Source organism: Scomber scombrus, chromosome 8, assembly GCF_963691925.1.
Source record: "Scomber scombrus chromosome 8, fScoSco1.1, whole genome shotgun sequence".
NCBI classification, from domain to species: Eukaryota; Metazoa; Chordata; class Actinopteri; order Scombriformes; family Scombridae; genus Scomber; species Scomber scombrus.
This window is the reverse complement of record NC_084977.1, coordinates 12,668,659-12,696,006: the sequence shown is the minus strand read 5'-3', so window position 1 is coordinate 12,696,006 and position 27,348 is coordinate 12,668,659. Positions and strand designations below refer to the sequence as shown.

Genomic DNA, 27,348 nt, shown 5'->3' with positions numbered 1-27,348 from the left:
AAGCTGTGTTTGTGTTTAGATTGGGGAGGGACGTCTTTGTGTTTGTGTTTTCTTGTGTGTAGGGGTGTGTTGATGGGTTGTGCTGCAGTCATGGTGCTCATACAGGGACGGGGGGGGGGGGGGAGGGAGTCCATGTCTAATCAAACAGGGTTGAGGATAAGAGGCATGAAGTCTGTCTCTTCTTTGAAGATCTTGTTTGTGAGTTTACCAGAAACATAAGTGTGTGCAAGTGTAGGATTTATAGAGTATTATTGGGAGATGACCTGTATATTTAAATGATAAGGCTTTTGATATTCTGTATTTTTTTATTGTCAATAAATCCTATGAAAAGACTAATACCAACAATGTGTTAGTCTGTCTCTCTAGACATTGGGAATGTGCCAAGATGTAAATACTTAAAATATAGGTTACACATTTATATTTTAATTTAAACAAAGGCTCAGTAATCTCCTGATACAGCAGGGAACTGTAGTTTTTAACTACATTTTCGCAACTGGAGAAAATAGTGTTTTTTGTGATGGACTATTGTTCCCCACAGATTTGTTATGGTAGTCAGTAGTTATGTGTATATGAAATCAACTCACAAAAAAAATCTGGCATGCCCAAGTTAAGGAAGGAACATGTCACCCAGGTGTGGCTCATGTGTTTATGGGTCAATGACAAAAACAGCTTCTAAAAAGGATTTTTTTTAAAGTATTTTCAATATAGATGTAAAGCATATATTTGAGTCCAGAACAATGTGTTTAAACAAGTTTCATTTATTGAATAATTTTTCTAACTGTTTTAACTCATTTTTTAACAGTTTTTTTTAACTTCACAACAAGAAAAATGTCAGGTGGCGCAACCAAATATTTATAAAAATATATATACATTCCTAATATTCTTTTTTAATTAAATCTTTGGCAACTATCCTTCAGAGTGTCTACACTAGGTAACACATTATTATTTTATCATTGTGGTTTTTCTTTTTACAATAATTTAAGATTTTGAATTCTGTAGGTCAAGTTATAAGTATCATTAACATCCCATTTTACATTTAAAAACAGGAAAATAATTACACAAATACACAAATTCATATATTCAGTATAATAACTACACAAATTACATTTAGAAACCATTTGGTCATTTTAACCTATCATTTTTTGATTTAAATTGGTTGCACCACTTGACGAATATTGGTTGTACCACCTGACAACATTAGTTATGACATGAAATATGCTGGGGAAAAAATGCATTTTCATTTCAAATAGTAACATGTGTCTCTATTTAAGTGTTCTTAAATATAGACTTGAACCTAACCCTAACCCATCAGCAACACTTCACATAAGATTACATTCGATACAACACTAACTATAACACTATTCTAAATGGCAACAATGAAGTATCATTTAACAAAACCGGAACATTTTCTGAGTTGTTGGGTCAACATTAGTAGACAATATCTGAGCTCAGTTTTTTGTATTGAAGTATTCCCAGTCAGAATGCATTAGACGCGTGTGCCGTGAATTGAGAGGCTCTGGCTCTGCAATCACTTTTACCCCTTTTCCACCGAGCTGGAGCCAGAGCTTGTTGGGAGCTAGAGCCTGACTAAGCACCTGCTCTTTGCTTTTCCACCGCCAAAGCTCCAGCCCCGAGCCTCAGAACGGGAGCCAGAGCGAGCACCAAGTCTTTGCTTGTCTAAAGCAAGACCCGATTACGTCAGCGGGCTGGGGGCGTGGTTATGTGAGCAGGACTCAAGAATGAGATAAAGTCATATTTAGGCAGAAATAACCTTTCAGTAACTGTATTTGGCCTCCAATCAATTTTTGGCAGGTGAAAATGCCTTATTTTGTGTTGTAATGGTCCTTTAAAAGAGTTCCAAACTGTCCTGTGAGCTCTAGTGTTTATATTATGAAGCTTATGAATGAGATCAAGTCATATTTAGGCAGAAGTCAGCTTTCAGTAACTGTATTTGGCCTTTAATCAATTTTTGGCAGGTGAAAACTGTTCGTTATTTTATAGGCGTATGTAACCCTCCCATAAATCATGTCTTTTATAGTCTTGTCTCCAAATAGTAGGCATAAACAATAATATTAGATATAAAACACATCCCAACATGGGAATCAAATACTACGTAGGGCCCAGATCAGATAAAAAACAACGCTGAGTCACGAGGATCATTGCAAAAGTGATAATTTCTTTACTGAACACACACCTATAAATCACATTCATTATAGTCTAATTTATAATTGCGGACGTACAGTTGTATGTAAATGCATATTATGACCGTTTTAGCGCTACCGCTCAACGGACTGCTGTGCGTGCTCCCGCGGCCAGAAATCAGATTCTGGCAGACGATCACTTTTTGGCGCGACACCGTTCCTGTATTTCTATGTAGGCTTGCAAACACATGAACAGCACTTGCATCGCGGCCGCAATTTCCTCCATCTTCGTCGTCTTCTCCTCCTTCTTTGTTGTCTTTTGTTTTCTTCTTCTCCTTCTTTGTTTTCTTCTTCTGCTTCTTCTTCTTCTTCTTCTTCTTCTTCGTTTCCGGCGGGCTAGATGCCTTGCGGCATGTTGCTGCCTCTCACTGGTGAATCATGGAAGTGCTTCAAAGGTGCACGCTGGCTACGTTATACAGTGACGTAATCGCGTGGCTCCTTGCCGGTGGAAAAACAACAGGTTCGTAAGAGTTGCTCGGGTTAACACCAACTGAGCACTCGCTGTAGCACCAGCTCCCAGCAAGCTCTAGCTCCAGCTCAGTGGAAAAGGGGTATTTGAGGACTTCAGCTGCGTAGAAAAAAATGATGTCAGCACGTTCGGGCCAAGTGAATGCATTTTTTCCTCCCAGTTGCTGCATGCAGCTCACCTCAATCTCTTCCCCCACTATTTGAAGGACCTGCCCCACAAATGGCTGACCTTCGTAATTCACCATGATAAACTTCCCATTTAGATCACTGCTCTCATGGGCGCTGGTGCTCTCATGGGCGCTGGTGCTCTCATGGGCGCTCTCATGGGCACTGGAATGAGCACTGGTCTGGACACTGGCTGTTTGGAGGTTTACCATTATGGGATTGTGGTACTGGCAGATATGTGGTCTGCTACAGAAGCAGGAGATCACTCTGTGCATGACTTTCCCTGGTTCGGTGGAGATTACTTGGTGCATCGCCAAAGTTCCCTTTACAGGAGGCACAACCTCAGGGACCACTTCATCAAATCGTCTGATGTCCTCTTCAGTCACCCAGAAGAACTTGACATCAGATTTATTCTCTGTTAAGAGGTTGTAAAAATCTTCTGGGGTCTGGACATCTTCACCCCTTTGGACAGCAGAGTCAGCAGTGCGCTTCACTGCACCGCCAACTCCATCGGGGGCGCCTTTTCCATGGGACTTCTTCTCTAATCTTACTTCTGCTGTATTATATATTTATATATAATACAGCAGAAGTAAGATTAGTCAATTACTGACAATAAGAAAATCTCCACACCTGTCCTTTAACTTGAATATAGTAAAGAGCTTTATGTCATACTAGTGTCATATATTATTATATTAATGTATTATTTGTTGGCTTGTGTACATACCAGTCCATTAAATATGTTAAAGTGGGAAATGTCTGATGTTATTTGTAGTTTTTGAAGAGACATTGGGTGACCCACAGACCTGATTAATTTGTCTGGCACGATGACTCATAACTCTGCTGCTTTCACATGGGCTCACAGTCTAATATCTTCAAGCAGCTTTGGGGTGGAGTGACTAATAATAAATAAAAGTTAGAAAGCGAGAGTTTGGTCTCGGTGTCATTATGCTCTTAGCACATAACATGTGCCCCATTTGGAATAGTTATGAAAAGAGGTTTTGATGTGTTGGTGTTTGTTTTATCTCTGCTCTCCTATTATGTTACATGAGTCCCTCCAGGGAGGCAAGTTTAGAGGCCTGTGTAAGAGGCAGCATGTTGCTCTGTCACTCACAGTCCCCAGACAGTGTGTCTGCCATGTGCCATGCACACACACTTACACAATGCAACAGGCAGCTCATCAAAATAGTATACACAGGAAATTACCTGGTTAATGACATTTTTTGCTCAGAGACAAAATAACACCCCTTACCAGATACTGTCACAAATAGAGAAGTGGTGAGTAAAAATGGGAGGGACTGAGATGAAACTGAGGAATAGAAAGTGACGAAGGGATCATTGTGACAAGCTCCCTAGTGGACACAGTGTATAATACTGTAATTTCCTCTCTGCTGCTCGTCATGCAGCTGAATCACTGACTGAAAAACAAGAAAAAGGAGGCATCGAAAGCAAGGGGTGATGAATAGATAGAGGAAAAAGCAGACACCTTTTTTCATAACACAGTACTGTGTAGACTAAACATAGTCATAATATAATAAATAAGTGTTTTCTTTTTTACTTTAAATTGTTGACATTTTGTGGACACATTTGTGTAGATCGTGGCATTGCTGTTGGCAGTAATATTATTGATTTTACATTGGTTTGAAAAATCGCGGTTGTTTGCAACTGGTTGTTTTAAGTTTCTGCCAGTCTTCAGTCAACAACTTCCAGATGACTCCACCTCATATCCTTCTGCTTTTGAACTTCTTCTTTGTCATTGCTGACCCCAGTTTAACCCTTTCACCAAGCTCAGCTTCCTCCTTTTCTCAAAGCTGGGTTGATGGGGCAACAGCTCTACGTTCAGAGCAGTGTGTTCAATAAGATCAATTCTTGTCTCATCCTAGTAGCTTGTCAAAATGTTCAGTAGTAATACCCAAAACTTCTTCTCGTGACATATGTATATGTAATATGAATGTGTGTGAGTGTGAGCAATATGTTTTAATAGATTCCTACTATATGCAACCACACAACCGCATACTGTTGAGATCACCATACAGCAATGGTGAGACTGTGTATTAGACAGTAACCTGTGCTGGTTCATTTGGCTCTTTGATGTCTGTGTGTGTGTACCGCACCGTAGTGTGTGGATGTTACTCTCAGCTATCAGTGCTCTCAGCAGCAGTTGTCTGATGTGGTGAATTACGTGCAAACTCCCTCTTTGTTTTGTTTGTTTGCTTGCCATTCTGTCTAGTACACACACACACACACACACACACACACACATATTTGTCTCATCTTTCAACTGTATTGTTTGTATTGAGGGGTGATTAGGTTTAAATCCTTCTGTGTGCCTCTTTCAAACTCCATCATTGATTTGTGTGTGTGTGTGTGTGTGTCCAGGTGTGCTCCAGGCTTCCTGGGTGAATACTGCCACCATAAGGACCCATGTCATCCTGGATACTGCCTGAATGGGGGGAACTGCTCTGTGTCTATGTCAGCTGGTGTACCTGTACCAGGCAGCGCCAGCTGCACCTGCCCTCTTGGTTACACTGGACAGCACTGCCAAACTCCACAGAACTCCACGTGCTACCCCAACAACCCCTGTGCCAACCGAGGTGTCTGCACCCTGCTGTCCCTCGACAAATACACGTGCGAGTGTGCCAGAGGATGGACAGGTGAGATACTTCATGAACCCCTTGCAGGAGTTTGCACCAAGGGAAGTCTGTGTTCAGAGTGATATCTGATGTTTGTTTATCGCCAAAATAGTAATTTATGTTTAAACACATGGATGCAAAAACGTGTGTGTAAAAAAGTGTTTCTCATCGCAGTTTCTAAGCAGGTAATTTTAAGCTAATGGTGTTAGCTATCTGAGAAGCCTCTGCCAAGAAGGTTACTTTGGCCTTGCTTGTTGATCTGTTTGCAGAATATGTCAAAAGTCAACAAAAGACATAAATGAAATGTAATTAAATGTTAGTCCATGAGGAAGATATGGCTTTTTCGGTGCAAATCACAAGATTTCTTTAGAGATTTTTAGATATTGCTATTTTTTTTGCAAAACTACACTTGGCAAAGGTATTCCATAATGTTTGTCTCACTATGACTCCTTTGATGCATTGAAGATCCAAAATCTGATTAAAAATGTTTGTTGCAGGTCTAATTTGTATGGAAAGTTTCATGACATGAAAATGTTTTTTGATAATCAGAAATGCCAGCCCATCATTGCATGTTGCTTTCCTCTAGTATCAAAGCTGCATTAATCCATCAGAGACCACATTCAGAAAAATGGGTCATGGGAAAGCTGAAGCACTAACGCTCTGTTGTTTGTCCTCTCTTTCCTCTTCAGGACTGCGGTGTGAGCATGAGGACAGCTGTCTCTCTAGTCCCTGTGCCAATGGTGGCAAATGCAGCTCTTTGTCAGGTAGCAGCTACACATGTACCTGTCCTCCTGGCTACACAGGTCTTCGCTGCCTCAATGACACAAATGAATGTGCAGCCACACCCTCTGTATGCCAGAATGAAGGAATGTGTGTCAACACCCCTGGCTCCTACAAGTGAGGATTTAGTTTATAATACATAACCACATTTGAAATATTATTAGACTACTAATAAATAATCCAATATTTTTTTAGAAAACACAACTGGGTGCTTCATGAAGGTTAAGACTGAATTAAATGATATTGACTTTTGCTATTGATACAGGTGTATTTGTGCCCCGGGGTTTACGGGCCGACACTGTGAAAGCTCATACATCCCTTGCTCACCTTCACCATGTCTAAATGGAGGCACCTGCCACCAAAATTCTGAAACCAGCTACTCCTGCCACTGTCTTCCAGGTACTTTTGTTACTAATATTGAATATGAATATGAATATAAACTGATATCTAATGTAAAAAGTGAACCATCCATCACACACCAACAGACGTGGACAGCTTTGTTGCATGTTGAGAAAAAGAGGCAAAGTAAGGTACTAAAGAGAAATGGAAATTTAAGGGAAACAGATTGAATGCAGGGAGAGAAAATGAGTGACAGTGTAACTGGTATTTATCTACAAATGAGTGTAGATTTGAACTTCTTTATTGTTACATTATGTTGTTTTGGGTGCAAACAGTCTGATCCTGCAGGCTCTGTTGACTTATTAGACACACTGTGCTGTCAGTCTGCTACAGTTATAAAGTAGACACAACAAACACACACACAGCTGCATTTTATATACTATGAGGACACGCCATGATCCTTAAGTACACTGGTGGCTTGTCTGGACACGCTGCAGCCATGTTTTTCAGTCAGTCTCATGCAGATCTGAAGGAACAGATATTAGTATTTTAATTAACAGAGCTGTCTATACAGGCTACATAATGGGGTGTGTTTCACTTGCTCTAGACATGCATAACAGCAACAACACATGCTGCTTCCGCTATGCAAGCTGTGCAGACATTGTGTATAGGATATACAGTATTATTAAATGTGTTTCTATAGTGGACCCATGATTTAAATTGAAAAGTTTGCTGACATTGTTTACCAAGGGTGGATTGAGTGAGTTTGGTAAACTGGTAACAGTGTTGTTTTTTTTGTTTTGTTTTTTAATGTCTGCCAGGATTTAATGGGACAAACTGTGAGAATAACATCAATGACTGCCCAGGTCATCAGTGTGCCAATGGAGGAACCTGTATGGATGGAGTCAACACCTACAACTGTCAGTGTCCCCCAGAGTGGACTGGTAAGAGAGTCTTAATGTGTATGAATGGTAGTTTGTGCTTTGTTTCAACCTTGAAACAAAGCATTAAAAAAGCAACATTATGTATCCCTGACATGTGCTCTTAATCATATTTGATCTGTATTACACTAAATCCAGTCTTTGTTTGCCCTCTGTGTTTAAAGCCTTGCATATTGAATGTGTTTTACAGACTATTTTATCATCTTTAACATTTTTTAAATGTCCACAGAGGATTGTTTGTGTTTTTCTTTTCATTTTGTAGACACTCTAGCAATATCGTTAAAAAAAAAAAGATGCTTTTCTACGTAGGAATTTCCCCTTCTGTGTTCCTGTCAAAGCTAACCTGTGAGGTTTTCTTGTAGACAAACAAAAGTTATGTTTATATTTAGTATGACTCACCAAAACACATTGTGTGTATCCATGAGGTCTAACAAAAGTGTCAAATCCATTTTCCTCCTAATAAGACATTTGCAAAGCTGATTTTTCTTATAAGTTGGAGTTGTGTATTGTTAACATCACTGTTAAGTTGCTTGCAGTATTCTTCCCTGTTTGTTGGTGCATTGCTGTATGTCTTGGCATATCATTGGCATGCACGTGTGTCACATCACCCGCATGCACATGCATCAGACAGACGAAACAGGGACCCACCCATACAAACAGAGTACCTTAAAGTAGTCAGGGGAACTCAAATACTTGTGTTGTGATCAGAGATTGTATCTTGTATCCTTTCATGTTGTGTGCTGTGACCTTATACTTCCTTCTGTTTTCTCTCTTCATCCTACAGAGGCTTGCAGACCACACAAGGCGTGCCTCTGCTAATATGATTGTGTGGCATACGCAAGCTTTCCGTTTACAACACACAAAACAAACATGCATACATCAGCTTCCTTGGGCTTGTCTAAGTTTATATAGCACTAATCCAACCAGGGAAAGCAAAGCTAATGTGATGCTGCAGCAGGATAAAGTAACCTGTTCTTTTACACAAGACATGACATTTGCATTTCAAAAGTAGGTGGTAAACATCTAAAACATGGAGGATATTATTCTCTGGTTTTGCAAATGTATCAGCTATTGTCTGTGGCTCTTTAGCAATATTCTTTATTTTTCCACCTAAAACACAGTCCGCAGCAGATTTTTGACACTTCTTATTTTCCTATCCAGTTTCACGACTCCACTTCATGTCCATCTCCCTACTTCTCCACAGGTCAGCACTGTACAGAGGATGTGGATGAGTGTCGTCTGCAGCCGAACACATGCCAAAATGGAGGGACCTGCAGCAACCTTCTCGGCAGCTACGTCTGTGTGTGCGTCAATGGATGGAGTGGACCGGACTGTTCTGACAACATTGATGACTGTGCAACAGCTTCCTGCAGCGCCGGCTCAACATGCATTGACCGAGTTGCCTCTTTTCTCTGTCTCTGCCCCCATGGAAAGACAGGTAAGCCAGTAATGGGAAACCACACACAGATATATTCAGTTGCTTAATAACTGATGTTTTCCTAAGCAGATCATTTCATCAACTTTGACATCTTGGAATCTACCCTTGATGAATGTGATCCATGTCACACAGCCTGATACACAAATTACATCACAGAATAGATGAACACTTTTAGATTTGAATAAAATGCGCCTTATAGAGAATCCTCTTTGTTTCATTAGCAAATTTGCACCAAGTTTTCTTTTTTGCTTGGAATTGGGCATAAACCTAAATATAACATAAATGTTTTTGGAAAAAGATTTTACTTTTTCTCACTCCTTGTCAACATGGTGTTTCTTTCAGGTTTACTTTGCCATAAAGATGATGCCTGTATCAGCAACCCGTGTAGAGAGGGCTCTCAGTGTGACACCAACCCTATCAGTGGCATGTTCAACTGTAACTGTCCACCTGGATATGTAGGCAGCACCTGCAACATCGACAGAGACGAATGCAGTATTGGTGAGAAAGAAAGAGGAAGTTCTATACGCACACATAACTTGAAACATTTATCTAAGCCATTCCTCTGTTTCACTGTGGTTTCAAACCATGACTCTTTCCTCTTTATTGTCAGGTACCAACCCCTGTGAGCATGGCGGTCAGTGCGTGAACACTGATGGCTCCTTCACCTGCAACTGTGTTAGGGGTTACGCTGGGCCACGCTGTGAACAAGACGTCAATGAGTGTGCTTCAAACCCCTGCCAGAATGATGGAACATGTCTGGATCGCATTGGGGACTACACATGTATCTGCATGCCCGGTACACTAATTGACAAATTCTTAAGAATTGTTAAAATTGCCAGTGATTTGTGTCAGTCTTTTGCAGCCAGGAAAAAGTGTAATGGATGACAGTACATTAGTTATAACTGGCTGGAAAGCCCTCAGAAAGGAAGCAATTCCACTAAGGATGCACAGTCTAAGTGTTTTACTAGAAAACAGTTACCTACATCTTAATATGAGGATCCAGTGTGGTAGACATTTAGGTGCCATATTTTTCAATCTAAGCAAGTGCAGCAGTCCTGGAGTAGTATTGAAATCAGTATTGAAATCATTGAACGTTTCCTTGGCCCATGGCTTACCTTTTCAAATATGTTGTGGTTTTTTGTTATTCTGCTAAAAAATAGAAAAAAACAGGACCTAAAACTTAGCCTCCTTGTTTGGTAATAACAGCCCACTTAGGCAGTTAAAACGTTAGGTTACATGATTTACTTAGAAACTGCAAAGAAATTAGCCTACAGTAAAAACATAATCTCCTTATCTGAGGTAATTTTACAAGATGAAGAGATTATAAAACATTTCTTTCCATTGATGCAGGATTTGGGGGGACTCATTGTGAGATAGAGGTGAATGAGTGTCTCAGCTCACCTTGTCTGAACCAGGGTAAATGTCTGGATCAGGTCAGCCGCTTTGTCTGCGAGTGCCCAGCAGGTTGGTACACATAAAACAAAGTTTGTGTATTTTTGTTATTGGTTTCCAGCCACTCACAGTGAAAATTAACTCACTTATAGCTGTTTTAAAACTGTTTTTTAATTTATGGGTTTGTTATGCCTTTGTTTTCAGGCTTCAGCGGTGAAATGTGTCAGATAGACATTGATGAGTGTTCGAGCACACCTTGTTTAAATGGTGCCAAGTGTATCGACCGACCCAACGGATACGACTGTGAATGTGCTGAAGGTAAAAGGGAATAGCCCCATGTCCAACTAGACTGAGAAAATACTCTAAATCGAGTTAATTGATACAAGAGCCACACAAAGCAGTATCCTTTGCTATTATTCTAAAAAAGAATGTCCTCCCGCCAGGCTTTACTGGTCTACTTTGTGAAGAAAACATCAATGACTGCATGCCCGAGCCGTGCCACCATGGTGTGTGTAAGGATGGCATTGCCACCTTCTCCTGTGAGTGCCAGCCTGGATACACTGGCCTGATCTGTAGTTCCCAGGTCCTTGAGTGCCATAGCAACCCTTGTCAGAACCGAGGACGCTGCATTGATCTGGTTAATGCCTACCAGTGTAACTGCCTACCAGGAACTTCAGGTGTGTATTTAATGTGATAAACAGTTATTGCCTGTATAATTCATTCTAATTTATTCTTTAAAAAAAAAGTTTGACATGTGAGTCTTCCACCAGCCTGCTGTGAGTGCTGTAGTGATTGATGTGCAATTGATCATCAGTTTTTCTCATCTGTATCACATTTTTCTTGTCACTGTTCTCTTCCGAAATAAAAAAAAATCCAAAATTTGTGCCACCACTCCTTTTTTGGAGTTTAAACAAAACTCATCTGGTTGCTTTAGTTCTTACACAGACTTTTGCTGAACTAAACATATTATGATGTTCTAAGAAATAACAAAAAATTTGAAATAATTTGCTTATAATCACCAGCTGCCATATACTACTGGTGGCCAAGTTCGTCCTGTGAGTTTTTGTAATTTATTTTTGTGACCATTCAAGTTAATTGTTAAGAGAGAGAGCACAAAATTAGCACCAGCCAAATACTGGTAAAATATATAAAGTTGCCAGTAGATTTGCTTTATCCACCAGTAAAAAAAAACAGTAGTAATCTAGTGGAGTGGCTGGTAAAATAGTAGCATTCACTAACCTTTTGACTGGTGGTCAAAAAAAGTTAATTTTGCAACCTGCTAAGGGAACAACTAGAATTAAATGTAAAGACCCCCCCCCCCCCCCCCTAATCCTCCACATGTCAAGCTTCCTGTATAGCTTTCAATGTATTTAGAGCATTCTATGAGAGTGTGTGCGCATGTGTGTGTCGCAGTCACAAGTCTGGGTCGAGCCGTGCTACCTCACGTTGCTCTGTGGATTAGTAAATTCTGTTCAGTACTTGGTACCACCCTGAGACCTGGTACTGGTGTCTGTTCTGTACTCACTTTACCAAAACTGGCGTTAGTTCACTCAGTCAGGTCTCACTTTCAGGTTTCATGCCCCCACTTCCTCTCCTCTGATACGCCTTGTTCTCTGAGTCTAATTTTCTCTTTGTATTTCTCTCCTCCTTTCTGTTTCCCTTCCGTTTCCTCGTGCTTACTCTCTCCCTCTTTAACAATTGTGCCTCTTATGTTAACTGTCTCTTCAATTTTGAAACTTTTTGTCATACTCGAGGGGTTGCAGGCCTCCACTGTAACAGCTCTGTCTCAGTTATTGTTCACATTTTCTCACCTCTTGCCAATAAATGACTTTTATGGAGTCTGACTCCCCCTGGAGGTAAATTAGTAAACTATCATATTTTCTGACTGCACCCCTAATGCTGCTCCATATTTAATGCAACCAAAAGAGATTTGAGAAATGTTCATGTGCTGCTTTTACATTTCAGCAAACATTATACAGTCGTATAAAAATATTTTGCACTCAACCTGATGAGTCGCGCTTTCTCTGAATTAGTCTTTGTATTTTTTCTCCTCAGGGGTGAACTGTGAGTTCAATGAAGATGACTGTGCCGGCAACCCCTGCAAGTATGGAGAGTGCCAGGATGGCATTAATGAGTACAAGTGTGTGTGTTCCCCGGGATACACAGGTATGCTTTGCTATGTACACCTGTACACTACAACTGGATATTTATTGCTATTTAACTGCTGTGGATTTGGATGCTGAAATCAACACAGTAATCATGTGTGTGCTTTTGATACAAGTATTTTCTCTAAATCATTCTCTAATAGGAACTAAATGTGAAGTGGAAATCAATGAGTGTAACTCAAACCCATGTATGAGTGGGGGAACCTGCAAGGACAATATCAACGGGTTCCAGTGCCTGTGCCCACCCAGCACCCATGGGCCTCTGTGCCTCTCTGGGACTGACCACTGTGCACATCGCCCTTGTGTGCATGGAGATTGTATTGAACAGCAACATGGGTACGATGCTTTAAACTGTCACTCTGAAGTCTTATGTCCTGAGTTTCATCTTTCCTCATCTAATACAGTCCTTTAAAATGGGCTAATGTACACCACTCGTATAATAATGTTCTTTTAGATCTGTAAGGTAAAGTAACGGCCAACAGCAAAATCATTTCCCCTCCATTAGTTTATTTTAATAGTGTTTCCCTTTACTTTTTATGGATGTGGAGACCCCTACTAATTTGTTCCAGTCTTTCTTGTTTTCCAAATTTGCCACAGCTCAACACTAAAATTGCTCTGTCAGTACAACTACTTGTATTTAATAATGTAATAATCCCAGTAATAGACATTCTTTAGCTGCAGTAACTAATGCTGGACTTCGTCCACGTAGGACCTGCTGTTATTATTACTATGAGGTTACTTTCACATTTCATATTTTTAATTCGTACTTGCCTTTTTTGTAAAGGTACCGTTGTGAGTGTCAAGCTGGCTGGATAGGACAAAATTGTGAGCAGGAAAAGGATGAGTGCCAGCCCAGTCCATGCCAGAATGGTGGCACCTGTGTGGACCGACATAATGGCTATAACTGTCAGTGCCAATCTGGATTCTGGGGTAACAATATTAATGATATTTCAGCAACATAATACTGAATCAATTCATCCAGAACCACTTATTAATAGGGGTGTAAATCACAAGTTTCTTCACGATACTATATTATATCGATTCAATGAACAACGATTCGATGTTTGCCGATATCACAAAGTCTGTCATGATACGATTTCGATACGATTCGATTCAGGAGGCAGCGTTCTATATGAGACGTTATCACAGCTGATTTAACACAATCACTTCCATTCATATCAAATCACAAAACGCTTTCTATATCATTTTTATTTCTGAGCTTAGACAGACATTTAAATGGAAAACAATCTATTCTTTTTTGATAAAAAATAGACCTCCTGTTCACTATGAAGTGCCACATTTTGAAATAGAGCATTAACATTTTTGCATCCTATAAAAGAAAAAATTGAGTGGTAGACACACACATCCAGAGTAAGAAAGCAGGAGCTGGACCAAATAACTAAATCTGTAAAAGCACGCTGCAGCTCCCAATGCAGGTAGACTGGGATCCACCTGCATTAGGAGCTGCGAATGTGTGCCTCTACCACAGTTTTTTTCACATCCTATAAAAGAAAACCTAAAGAACATTAAGTCACTATTTTTATACATTAATGCAGGATTGTTGCTTCTCTTTTAAAACTGCGGTGTCTACCGTGCTGCGGAGGAAAAAACAACACGACAAAAGACGAGCAGCAGCACATTTCAGTCTTTCTGTGTGTCTAAGTTTACAGTAACGTGATGTCTGAAGCATCTGATGATAGTCTCGGCCTCTACGGACATGTTACTGCTGTTGCAGCAGTGAAACTTGTCGCTCTTTTACAGCTGCTCAGGATAACTTTTTTCTGGTCGTTGCCATGGCGCCGCTGGCATTTTGTTTGGAGGTGTTCGAGCTCGGGCGGAGACAGAAGTGCCACGGGAATTTTAAAATTCGCTCGTTGCTCATTAAATCGATGTAGATCGGCGTATAGTTACACCCCTACTTATTAAAGACAAATATCCACATCAATCCTCTTCTCTCATTAGGTGTGAACTGTGAGAGGAACATAGATGAATGTGTGTCTGGCCCCTGTCTGAACCACGGCATTTGTATTGACGGAGTCAACAGTTACACTTGTCATTGTAGTCCACCATTCACAGGTTAGTGATGTCGTATATCCATTGTATCATCATCCACTTATTAGCATGCTGTAGCAATCTATGTAGCATCATTTGAATATCATTTTAGTGAAGATCATTCACATGTTCTTATTGTTTTTATTGGAGCTGAAACTATTAGTTGATCAGACGGTCAGAAAATAAATCGGCAACTATCATCAAGACCGATTATTGTTTCAGTCATTTTTAAAGCAGAAATGACAAACATTATCTGGTTTCAGCTCCGCAGATGTGAGCATTTTCTGTCTTTCTTGGTCATATATGATGCTAAAGCAAGGAATTTAAAAATGCCAGCTTGGGCTCTAGAGAAATAAAAACAAAGACTAACTGATATGAAAATAATAGTTTTTATTTTTATTATTAAAAATGTCTAAATAGGTAAACACTGTGAGGACGAGCTGGTTCCCTGTGCTTCTCATCCATGTGAGAGGGGGGGAGTGTGTCGTCCAACTGCAGACTACACCTCTTATACCTGTCGCTGTCCTGCTGGGTGGCAAGGTATGTGTGTCTATCTGCAAGATACTGAATTCTTCTGTGTTTGTCTGTTTGAGTTTGTTGAATGTGAGTGAGTGCCTGAAAGCAAAATCACATCTAATATCATCAAAAGTGCTGTATTGCTATGTTATATTAATATGTATTTATTCACACAGGTCCACGCTGCACTGAAGATGTGAATGAATGCAAAAAGAATCCTTGCAAAAATGGTGGTCATTGCATGAACAGCCCAGGCAGCTACAAGTGTAAATGTCAACCTGGATACAGCGGCCACAACTGCCAGACAGATATTGACGACTGCTCACCCAGTGAGTTTCACTTTGAGAAAATCAGTCTCCTTCCTAGGAAACCTGAACTTTTGCATTAATGAAAGTTTTATTTTCTGATTTATCATTGGAGACTCAAGATATGCAATGAACCCCATTAGAAAGTAGGATAGAAAGTCCCCTAAGATATTTAGTCACACATGGGTGTAAGCCTGTGTACAATATATAAATCTCTCAGACAAACACAACAAGGGCAGTTGTTTTCACAGAACCTACTACCAATTTCAGTCCAAGTGGATTTTTTATTGATGATTTCCATTAATTCTATACTTGATGACTGCTATTGAGATGGGGGGAAAAACAAACATGTAAACCCTTTCCTCACTCTCTCCTCTTAATTCTGCAGATCCATGCTTAAATGGAGGTACCTGTGTGGATGATGTTGGGAGTTACACCTGTGACTGCCGCCCCGGTTTTGAAGGGGATCGCTGTGAGGCAGAGGTAGATGAGTGCGCCAGCCAGCCCTGCCAGAACGGGGCCGTCTGCAGGGACTACGTCAACAGCTTTGTGTGCGAGTGCCGACCAGGCTTTGATGGAATCCTGTGTGAACACAACATCCTAGAGTGCACTGAGAGGTGGGCTGTTCAGCTTATGCATGATCCATTAAACCTGCATTTTATTACCAAGCAATGAATTATTTCTAAATGATTTCTTTTTCCTGCTGTGACCTGAACAAATGTAATAATAACTATGTACTGTTTTCTCCTTTTTGTTGTTCATAGTATACTTACTATACTTTTGCCCCACCTCTTCAAGCATGTCTTAAAAATATGTGTTATTTCAGGACTGCAGGCAAAAACACATTCATTCATTGCTTCTATTGTTGTCCTTGAATTTCCAGCTCATGCCTTAATAATGGGACTTGCATTGATGACATCAACACCTTTTCATGCCGTTGCCATCCTGGTTTTTACGGGGTGTTCTGTGAGTTTGAGAAGAATGAGTGTGACTCTCAGCCCTGTAAGAATGGAGGCACCTGCACTGACGGCCTGGGCACTTACCGGTGCACCTGCCCTGTGGGATACAATGGACAGAACTGCCAGGTAACGTGTCTGTGTGTTACTGCAAGTTTACAAACTGTCTCTGCTGTATTGTGTTTGTTCTTAGCGAATAGAGGAGAGACTATTTAATATTTAATAACATTTACAACTATTAAAGTAAACAAAATGATCCTCACTCACAGCTCTGTGTTGTCATATATTGAACAAGGCAGTTGGGTTAGGTTAGATGCACCCAACTGAAAAATCAACCCTCACAGTTAACCCTAAATCTTCTTTTTCTTTCTTTTTTGCATGCAGAACTTTGTGAACCTGTGCAGCAAGGTGCACTGTTACAACTCCGGCTCCTGCTCTCAGACAGCAACCTCCTGGACCTGTCACTGTAAAATGGGATGGACAGGACTTTACTGTGATGTTCCTAACATGTCCTGCCAGAACTATGCTGCCAGGGAGGGTGAGGAACTACTTTCTGTTTTCTCATAAACCAACAACACTTTATTCATAAATAAGAGAAGACATCATTACACATACAGCAATGATGTATTTTTGTTTGATGAAAACAGTCAACATGACAAGAGTTGCATTGTAGATAAACACATTTACCATTTTAATATTGTTCACTGTTGATTTCTTTCATACAGTTTCATCAGACAACAATGTAAAAGATGTAGTAATTATAGTAGTAGTAGTTATATCCTTTATTCAACATGTGGGTCTCCTTTTCCAAATTACTGCAGGTCTGGAAGTGGAGAGTGTGTGTAAGAATGCTGGGCGGTGTGTGAATGCTGGCAATTCCCACAAGTGTCAGTGTCAGCCAGGATACATGGGCAGCTACTGTGAAGAGATGGTCGATGAGTGCCAGTCAAACCCGTGTCGCAATGGAGCTACATGCAAGGACTATCAGGGCACATACGAGTGTTTAGTAAGTACATTATCAGCTGTGTGTGTGGGGGGGTGTCAGGGTTGCAGGTTTGAAAGCTTTCATGTTTTAGTGTTTTCAGTAATAACTGAATAAGATATTTCCAGCAACATTGTCTAAAAGGCAAAATGAGCTAACATCTGTACTGTGCGTCTTTGCTGCAGTGTAAGCCAGGCTTCCAGGGTGTGAACTGTGAGTATGATGTTGATGAATGCCACTCTAAGCCGTGCCACCATGGAGGAACCTGTATAAACCTCATCAACCACTTCAAATGCTCCTGCCCACCTGGGACACACGGTAAGTCTGTACACACTAAGTTTTAATTTCATTGCTTTGAACTTAGAAGAAAAAATGCTCCCATTAATTAAAGTTGGAGCTTTTGAACATTTAAGTACATGCAGTGATATCTTTCTGTTCTCTGCTGTGTAGGGCTTCTTTGTGAAGTGAACATGGATGACTGTGCCCCCAAGCCTGGTTCTTGGGAACCTCGCTGTCTAAATGGAGGACAGTGTATGGATGGCGTGGGCCGTTACACGTGCTCCTGCCCTCCAGGATTCGTTGGAGAACACTGTGAGGGAGATCTCAATGAATGCCTGTCTGGGCCCTGCCACGCCCCCGGCAGCCTCGACTGTGTGCAACAGGTCAATGATTACCAGTGTCGCTGTCGCCTCGGATACACGGGTACAGAGCATTGCTGTCCTAGTTGTAATGCTTTTCCAGATACAATTTAAAAGTGCTTTACAAAAAAACAGTCTACATTAGTGCAGTGTGTCAATATTTTTTATGTAAATAAGCCTGCAAAGTATTACATTTTTTAACTCTTCCTGTGTTGATTTGTCTGTTTCTTCAGGTCGTCATTGTGAGTCCATGGTGGATCTGTGTCTGTCTAAGCCGTGTCATCACGGTGGTGTCTGCTCCATGAACATGAGCTCAGTACACGGCTACACCTGCTCCTGTGTTCCTGTAAGTTTCTAAATAACAAAACTGTTATTTTGACTGGGCTCACAGAGTTTGTTTTACAGTTTATCAACCTAAGAAACAGTCAGCACCAGTGAAGTTCCTCTAATTTCCCAATATATTATTATTAATCTATAACCTACCAGACATCCCCTCAGACTGGACTATCAAACAGTGAATGTTAAGTAGTGGGGAACACAGGATATTATGAATAATGTTTTAATGTCATTAAAATTCCACAAAATACACAATTAAGTACACATTTTAATTGTGTTTCTGATGCTTAACTATCACCTCAATCTTGGAAGATCATCAAGTTTTTCAATGAAGCTGTCTGCTCACATTAGACCAGTTATTATGTTCATATAAACATACTGAGTGACTCCAGAGGATTATAGAAATGGATCTGTGGCTGAAATTGCGACATCAGTGTTTTCCTTGCTTTTGCTTTCATACTAAACATGAGCCTTTTCACACTAAGTCCTTGTTTGTCTCACCACTAACCTCTTGCTTCCTCTGTTATTCTCATGCTTGCTTCAGAGGGCCACACTATGGTTCAGGTATGGTAATCAAGCAGCAGATTTGAAAGAGAACCTAGTTGCCTATTAGTTATTGTAGGGGTTTATTGCACTTTTCAAATGTGAATCCAAACTTTACTTCTAAATTACTTTCTCACTATGACATTTCAAGAGCATGGTATGTTTTTTAGGGCTTTACTGGGTTCAACTGTGGTGAAATAGAAGGCTACAGCTGTGCTAAGCTACATTGCCAGAATGGCGGGCGCTGCGTTGAGTCATCAGCTGGCATCCTGTACTGCCAGTGCCAGTCAGGCTTCAATGGGCCACACTGTGAGAATGATCAGAGGTGTCTGACACCCTGCCAAAACGGAGGAACCTGCATCAAAGACCCATCCAACCCATTCCAGTACACCTGCCGCTGCCCCACGCACTTCTCTGGACGATACTGTGAGAACAAATTACAATCCTGCCCCTATCTGCAGTGTGTGCATCACGCAGGGGATAAAGTGTGTGATGATCAGTGTAACAACCATGAATGTCAGTGGGATGGAGGAGACTGCTCACTCAACTGGCGGCAGCCTTGGGTTAACTGCACCGCCAGCGTTCCCTGCTGGGATCTCTTTAAAAACGGACGTTGTGATAAAGAGTGTGACAACCCTGGTTGCCTCTTTGACAGCTTTGAGTGCCAGGACACTGCAACTGCCCTCTGCAAGTATGTAATCCTCCTCTTGTATTTGTCATTGTTGTTGCAGTAAATTATTGCCCAAATTACTTTAAAGCCAGGTCACAAAACACCCATCCTCCCTGTGCTGTGTATTTTCAGGTATGACAAGTATTGTGCAGACCACTACAGCAATGGTGTGTGTGACCAGAGCTGCCACACGGAGGCCTGTGGCTGGGACGGCCTGGACTGTTCAAGTGACACTGCGCCCAAAGTGATAGACGGCACTCTGGTAATCGTGGTTCGGCTGCAACCTAAGGAGCTGATTGGTGACTTGAAAGGTTTCTTGCGCTCCTTGGGAGCCCTGTTACACACCAATCTGCGGGTGAAGCTGAATGAAAAAAAGGAGCCTATGGTATACCCATACTTTGCAGAGGCGGAGCAGGGACGACACATACAGAGGAGCAGGAGCAAGCGGGAGCTGGACAAGGAGGTTATTGGGTAAGAAAAGCTCATGATAGGATTCTCACATACTCTTTCTTTTTTTTAGTTCTCATATATTAGCCAGTAACTTGAGATCCATCACCAGTTAATTGTACTTATGAGCTTTTGTATTTTAATGTTTTCCTGTGCAGGTCTGTGGTGCACCTGGAAATTGATAACCGCGAATGTTCCCAGAGCTCTAACTACTGCTTCTCCAACACTAATGAGGCTGCGTCCTTCATTGCAGCAGCACATATCAAGGCTGACCTGCCTTACCCTCTAGTGTCTGTTAACAGTAAGTAGGCTTGTTATTCAGCAGTCATCACTTTAACTGGTTTATTTTCACGTAAAAACATAAATCAAGAAAAAACACTCGACATTCAGACTTGCCTTCCACAGGTGACCCGACCATTCCACCGGAGTCTCTTCAACCTGTGTTTTACCTGATTGCTGTGGCTGTGGTAGTCATCCTGCTCATTCTGGTGCTGGGGATGCTAGCAGCCAAGAGGAAGCATAAACATGGTGTCCTGTGGCTGCCTGATGGCTTCATGGCCAATAAAAATGACAAGAGGAGGGAACCTGTTGGACAAGATGACTTTGACATGAAGTGAGTGGACATACAATAACAATAACTCAGGGATAATTCATATCATAGTAAAATGCAGCAAAGAGTTTCTCTGATTAGCTAGGTGATACGTGGACAGAAAATATACAAATATCCCTCTAACTGTTGAGAAGGCTTTGTGTTAGATACTATATGTTAAACAGCTGCTTCAGTTGAGCATCAGTTGAAGATTGTGGTTTTGACCAGCTTCCAATGATCAACACGTGTGTGACAAGCATACTTTGTCAAGGTAATAAATAAAAGTAAAACAAAATGTTTTTTTCTCACACAAGGAATTTCAAGACACAGGATGGATCCATGATTGAAGGAGGTCAGAGGTGGCTGGAGGACGAGGTTCCATCCAAGAAACCAAGAGTAAGTAAAATAAAAAAGAGAAGATGGAGCAGAGAGATTGGCGATTATTAAAATTAAATTGATTTAAACACACAAGAAATGTTCAGAACACGAGGAAAGATGTTTGGTTGTTGTGTAAATTTTAAGTTCATCTTGCCTTTTATAGACTGAAGACAAACCCTTGCTGCCCATTGCTATGGATGGAGGTGTTGATCGAAGGGAGTGGACTGTGCAGCATCGCAAAGCTGCTGACATCACTCTCACTCCCCCGCAGGCCGACCTGGACACTGACTGTCTGGATGTTAACGTCAAGGGACCTGGTGAGAAAACTTTTTTACTCCGTTTTGAACCAAGAGCTCATCATTTCCCCTAATTTCTCTTATAATGAATTTCTCTTCCCTCAGACGGCTTCACTCCACTGATGTTGGCATCGCTGCGTAACGGCGGAGGCCCAGACTGTAGCATTCACGGAGAAGAGGAGGAGGAGAGTGGAGGAGATGAACCGGGACCTAGTGTCATCTCAGACCTGATCGCTCAGGGTGCCTCACTGATGGCCCAGACTGACCGCACAGGAGAAACAGCACTACACCTGGCTGCCCGCTATGCCAGGGCTGATGCTGCTAAGAGGTTGCTGGACGCTGGAGCCGATCCCAACGCTCATGACAACATGGGCAGAACTCCCTTGCATGCCGCTGTGGCAGCTGATGCACAGGGAGTCTTCCAGGTGAGACAACTGTCTGATCCAGATATAAACTGAAGTATAGTTTGAAATCATCAGCCAAAACATCAACATGAATTCCACTAAGTTACTGATTTTAACTGAACAATAGTAAATCAGAGGAGCTAACTGTGAAATTTGCATTCCTTACATGTATTTTTCATCATATCTCACGTGTCTCTTCCAGATTTTGATCCGTAATCGTGCCACAGAGCTAGATGCCCGTATGAATGACGGCACCACCCCACTGATCCTGGCAGCCAGGCTCGCTGTGGAGGGCATGGTGGAAGAGCTGATCCACTGCCATGCTGACATCAATGCTGTAGACGACCACGGTCAGGAAACCACATTTCTCTTATTTACTGCCTGTGTTAAATATTCTATTTTTATGCTAGATGTGCTAGAGGTGTTTGAATTAGAGCTGTAGTAAATCTAATTCTCACTTTGGTCCTTTTAAAATTTGGTCGCATTGTGACATTTAAGACTTGAAGAGCTCTAAATCGTATCAGAAAAGCAGTTATAATTGAAATGTAGTTCAAAAAATGGCCACTTAAGTTTAATATCCTACCATTTTAGGTAAATCTGCTCTTCACTGGGCAGCAGCAGTCAATAATGTGGAGGCCACTCTCGTGCTTCTGAAGAACGGAGCCAATCGTGACATGCAAGACAATAAGGTTTGTTTTTCTGTTTTCATTTTAATAATTTCCAATCCATGTTCTTTCTTTTAATAATTATGAATATATGTGTTGTAACAGTACTAAAAGTGAAAGATAAATACCAATTAAAGGCGTGATACTCCACCCAACACATTAGCAAACCAAAGCTAACTCAACCATTATTTTATGTTTGAATGGTGACTGTAAAAAGTATGTATGTATGTTGATATTGAATTTGTACTTGATGACGTTATGTAGCGCACAGAGTAACATTTCTGATATTGGCTGTTTCCTACAGGAGGAGACTCCACTGTTTCTTGCAGCCAGAGAAGGCAGCTTTGAGGCAGCTCAGGTACTCCTCGACCACTACTCCAATCGTGACATCACTGATCACTTGGATCGGCTGCCTAGAGACACCGCTCATGAGCGTATGCATCATGACATAGTCCGCCTGCTGGACCAGTACAATTTGGTTCACAGTCCACACAATGGGGCTAATCCCATGGGTGGAGGAGGAAACTCTGTCATGTGTGGGGCCAACGGAGCAGGCTTCATTGGCATGCGTCCCGGGCCACAGGGGAAGAAGAGCAGGAGGGGAGGAGGGGGGGCGAAGGTGGGAGGTGTTGGCGGCGGTGCAAAGGAGCTAAAAGACATGAAGGCGAAACGAAGAAAGAAGCCCGCTGGAGGAGAGGGGCCAGGTGTGGATGGTGGAGTAGGGGGAGGAAGCGGAGGAGGCACAGGAGGAGGGAACACAAATGGCGTCAAGGCAGCAGGAGGACTTCCAGAGAGCTCTGTCACCATGTCACCTGTTGACTCGCTGGAATCACCACACTCATACACAGGCGACGTGTCTGGCGCCGTCTCCACCACGGCAAACTCCCCTCCCCTCCTGAGCAGCCCCACCTCCAGGCCAATGCTGCCTCCTGTCAGCCACATGCTGGGACAGCAGCAGGGCTGGGTGGGCATGGGCAAACACGGCTACAGCGGCCACATGTTCGGCCTCGTCCCGCACCAGATGGGGGGATCCCACACCGGCATGGGCCAGCACCACAGCCAGGGCCCCATGCTGACCCCTATGAATGTCACGATGAGCAGGGAGCAGCTGCCTCCCATCGTCACGTTCCAGATGATGGCCCCGGGTGGAGGCCAAGCTATGCTGAAGCAGTCGCAGCCAAGGCAGGTCCAGGTCACACAGTCCCAGGGACAGAACCAGAATCAGGCTCGCTCTCAGCAGGGGCCAGGCCACCACCACTGCACCCAGGGTATGATGTACCAGATGCCCGAGCAGATGAGCATGGGGCACGGGCTCTCCCACACCCTGCAGCATCCCCACACCGTCAGCCACGGAGGGATCGATAGCCAATCTCGGCCGCTGCCATCTTATCCGCCCATGCAGAGCCCCGTGGATAAATACCCCACACCGCCCTCCCAGCACAGCTACACCACCGCCGGCTCAGAGGGCACCACCCCCGGCCACTCGGCTCACCCACCCAGCGAGCACCCTTATCTCACCCCCTCACCTGAATCCCCAGACCCCTGGTCGTCCTCTTCGCCTCACTCCAACTCAGACTGGTCTGATGTCACCACCAGCCCCACACCTCTGGGTAACCCCCACCATGCACTGCCGTCGTCACACCGCACACACATTCCAGAGCAGGTGCAGCTGCAGCCGCAGTCGCAACAGATGCAGCAGCCCTCTCAACAGCCTCAGCTCGGAAACATGCAGGTGTTTGCGTAGGCCGTACTGTGGAAAGCATAAACAGACTGACTTTGGGGTTCTGTGTAGTAAAACTCTGACACATAGAAACTCATAAGTGCTTTTCTCACTTCTCTGTTAATCTTCTTTGTTCTTCATCATAGTACTCACACCTCGCCTTTTTATGTTTTCTTTTCCTCTTTGCACTTATATAGTTTCTAAAGCGTCAATGAGTGTTGTCAGCTAGAAATCAAATGTTTTCAATACCAAAAAGTGTGGAGTAAGCTGAGACAAGCTAATTTTATTTTTCCTTTGTTGTTCCCTCGATCCCAGCCAAACATGCTCTGCTCTCTGTGGGCGGAGTCAAGAGTCCTGTTTTGGGCTTTTGGCACCAAAACACAAACTTTTTATCGAGGGATCATTGAGGAACTGCCGACCAGATGGCGGTCGGCTGGTATTGCATCAGAGAAACAGAACGTTGAGATGGACACTGAGATAGGACCGAGGATGTTCTGCATTGATATTATTGGAGGACATTGTTATTTCTTTCTGCTATACGCTATCATTATGTTGTTTTAATGTGATAAAGCCTGCCAATACTAACTCCTTGTTGAAACCACTCACTCTATTTTTTTTTATTTTTTTTTTTAAGATTGCTCGTATTCAGTTAATGCTTTCATTCTCAAAGCAGAAAACCACCTAGTTGTTTCCTTATTGTGTTTTTTTGTTACTTGTGCAAAAGGGGGATTTTTATAAATGACTGTAACATGATCAGAAAAATTACAGATTAGAAAGAAAATCCACTCAGAGAATCCTGTTACTATGTGGTTCTTAACTTCTTTTGTAAACAACTTAAATGTATTTTAGTACATTGATTGCGATTAGTGTTTCCCATTAATAGAGACAGTTCATTAAATGCAGTTTTTACTTGCAAGGATGTAAATAGAAACTAATGTATTATCCATGTTTTAAAGGCAGTTACTGTTACAGAAATCAGAGTTCACACGGACACAGTCATACTGTGTTTCTAATGATGTTGCCACATATGGTGCCACCACTATATACTTCATGTGTTTTTGAGGGATTCATTCAGAAGCTTGACAAACTTTATGCAAAAACATACATTAGTTTTGTCACACTGTTACTGTTGTGTTACCAGGTTTAGTATGTTTAAATGTACATAGACTTATAGCACACTCTGCTCATAGTTTACTTGGCAAAGGCCTTTTTCTGTTTTTTTATATGAATACTGTTCGCACTTCTTGAATGATTCTGAATGTTTCTGAGGTGCATGTTTTTTTCCCTTTTAAAGTGCCTCTTTTTTTAAATGTTTTATCTTCAAAATAAATCATAACCAGTTTTGCCTTTTGTTTAACTACAATCAGTATATCTGTGCACCTTTTTTTTTAATTGCAATGATTCATAAACCAAGTCTGGAGTTAGGTTTAATAAGTTTCCTTCTTAAAGTTTAGGTTGATCATGTTTTGTATGACTACTCTGTTAAACACAGACAATCATTTACTGTTATAAAACTTAAAAAAAGGAACATCAATGTCTGCAAGACCAAATTATTCTTTTTTTCAGCCAAAAATGTATTTTCAAATGTCTGTTGATTGTTCTTGTGATCCAGAAAAGACTCAAGTCAGACACACAGCACACATATCCTAAACCAAGAATTTTCGTTTTGTTTGGAATTACTACTGTGTGTGTGAACAAGCCAAATTATTCATGTTTCATTCATATTCCCAATGCCTGTACTGACAATGGATGTCCCTGCAGTTTCACAAAACACATGTACTGTTCATTGAGGTGTCAGTCAACATCAAACCTTTTAAAAACGTTTTATCATAGCATGTTACCTTCCGCACATACAGTTGGCAAAAGCTGTGTATCTATTTTCTGTATATAAAATGTTTTTAATCTTTATGTTTCTTTCCTCTGTTAACCAAATATCCTATAATATTCATGTCATATGAAGTAGTTGTCACCATGTTTGTATAAGGTAGAACTAAAACTGATAAGTTGTCCGTTGGGAAAAAAAAAAAAAAAGATCAACCAAATGTGCTTACTTAAATAAAGCAGAGGTCTTCGTAGATTTGTGCATTTATGTGTTTTTAAAAAAAAATCTAAGTCAGTTAATGTGCAGTTCTGGTATTAATCTTTAAATATAACAGTTTCACTTGAAAAATAAGTGTGACAGATGAATGTGGATTATTAAGAGATTGTGTTGCTTCAGTCAAACATACAGGATCAGTTGTAACAATGACACCAGCATTGAACTAATTATGATTTGTTTTCGGGTCCTCGAATATACCTAAAAAAAAATATATATATATTATGTTACTTTTTTTCTCCATTGTACATAGACCTATATTGTATATATATTATATGAAATAGAAATAATATATGCAGCCATAAATCTGAAATAATTTGCTTGCTAATACCGAATCACCAAAGTCAAAACAATAATTTTGCTTCTTTTATTTATCACATTTAAACTTAATTATGTGTTTTGATCCTTGATTCAGTCTTGGACAATGATCTACAGTACAGTTTAAACATTTTAATACCTCTAATTAACACTTTAAAAACTACATTCCTACATTAATGTGTAGATACATTAACATTAACAAGGCTAATCATCAACTTCTTATGTTCTGCTGTGTGTGATCAAGAAACCAGAAATGCTAATTATTCAGTTATTTTATAATTATTATTAGTAATAGTGTTAATCCATTTTGTAAACTAGATGAACTTTGGAGTCACTAATTTACGCTTCATTTTACAACCTTCATTTTTTTAAAGGTGTATCTTAAATAAATAGGACAACAGTCAGGTGCTCTTATGAACACTAAAAGAGGTTTTCCTTGCTGTTCATACTGGCTATTCAAAAAAATCCCCTTGAAACAAGCTTTCAATGCAAGTGATGGGGTCCAAAATCCACAGTGTGTCCACACAGTCATTTAAAAGTTGATGGGAAACTTATATCGTCAGCAGTCTGAGTCGTATCAAGTGGATATCTGCCACATATACAGTCTTTTTAGCATCAAATTCCCTCTGTGTTTCCTCTGACTGTGTTTCCCTGTTGAGATGTTGTGCAAGTACAGTAACAAAAAGAGGGACTCTGAAAGATATCTACTTGATTTTACTAATTTGGTCAGCTGAAGATTCATATTAGCTTCAGATAACTGAACAGGAGGAATAATTACTGAGGAAAACATGTGTCAGTGTTACTTTTCCTTTACATAAATATGAGCAGTGCAGTTTGTTGCCACACCAGCAGGTGGCGCACGGTCGCACAGGAAGTCTTAACAAGGAGACGAGGAAGAAGTCTGTACACGGAAGTCATC

The 27,348-nt window shown here is 41.2% G+C and overlaps 1 protein-coding gene across 1 annotated transcript in view; it reads left to right on the top strand.

Moving 5' to 3' along the window:
* The window catches only part of notch2 (notch receptor 2), a 45,879-nt gene extending 19,788 nt beyond the window's left edge, over positions 1 to 26,091 (top strand). The window contains exons 3-35 of the mRNA XM_062424790.1: positions 5,211 to 5,485; positions 6,154 to 6,361; positions 6,510 to 6,643; positions 7,405 to 7,527; positions 8,729 to 8,962; positions 9,305 to 9,460; positions 9,573 to 9,758; positions 10,313 to 10,426; positions 10,559 to 10,672; positions 10,798 to 11,031; positions 12,410 to 12,520; positions 12,663 to 12,855; positions 13,304 to 13,449; positions 14,482 to 14,595; positions 14,992 to 15,111; positions 15,264 to 15,416; positions 15,781 to 16,009; positions 16,276 to 16,477; positions 16,733 to 16,886; positions 17,170 to 17,354; positions 17,516 to 17,648; positions 17,781 to 18,032; positions 18,202 to 18,314; positions 19,018 to 19,538; positions 19,650 to 19,988; positions 20,123 to 20,265; positions 20,370 to 20,577; positions 20,868 to 20,949; positions 21,095 to 21,248; positions 21,333 to 21,652; positions 21,834 to 21,981; positions 22,223 to 22,320; positions 22,601 to 26,091. Of these exons, the coding sequence (XP_062280774.1) occupies positions 5,211 to 5,485; positions 6,154 to 6,361; positions 6,510 to 6,643; positions 7,405 to 7,527; positions 8,729 to 8,962; positions 9,305 to 9,460; positions 9,573 to 9,758; positions 10,313 to 10,426; positions 10,559 to 10,672; positions 10,798 to 11,031; positions 12,410 to 12,520; positions 12,663 to 12,855; positions 13,304 to 13,449; positions 14,482 to 14,595; positions 14,992 to 15,111; positions 15,264 to 15,416; positions 15,781 to 16,009; positions 16,276 to 16,477; positions 16,733 to 16,886; positions 17,170 to 17,354; positions 17,516 to 17,648; positions 17,781 to 18,032; positions 18,202 to 18,314; positions 19,018 to 19,538; positions 19,650 to 19,988; positions 20,123 to 20,265; positions 20,370 to 20,577; positions 20,868 to 20,949; positions 21,095 to 21,248; positions 21,333 to 21,652; positions 21,834 to 21,981; positions 22,223 to 22,320; positions 22,601 to 24,040 (7,336 nt within the window). The 3' untranslated portion in view covers positions 24,041 to 26,091. The remainder of the gene's footprint in view (positions 1 to 5,210; positions 5,486 to 6,153; positions 6,362 to 6,509; positions 6,644 to 7,404; positions 7,528 to 8,728; positions 8,963 to 9,304; positions 9,461 to 9,572; positions 9,759 to 10,312; positions 10,427 to 10,558; positions 10,673 to 10,797; positions 11,032 to 12,409; positions 12,521 to 12,662; positions 12,856 to 13,303; positions 13,450 to 14,481; positions 14,596 to 14,991; positions 15,112 to 15,263; positions 15,417 to 15,780; positions 16,010 to 16,275; positions 16,478 to 16,732; positions 16,887 to 17,169; positions 17,355 to 17,515; positions 17,649 to 17,780; positions 18,033 to 18,201; positions 18,315 to 19,017; positions 19,539 to 19,649; positions 19,989 to 20,122; positions 20,266 to 20,369; positions 20,578 to 20,867; positions 20,950 to 21,094; positions 21,249 to 21,332; positions 21,653 to 21,833; positions 21,982 to 22,222; positions 22,321 to 22,600) is intronic.
* Positions 26,092 to 27,348: the final 1,257 nt, after the last annotated feature.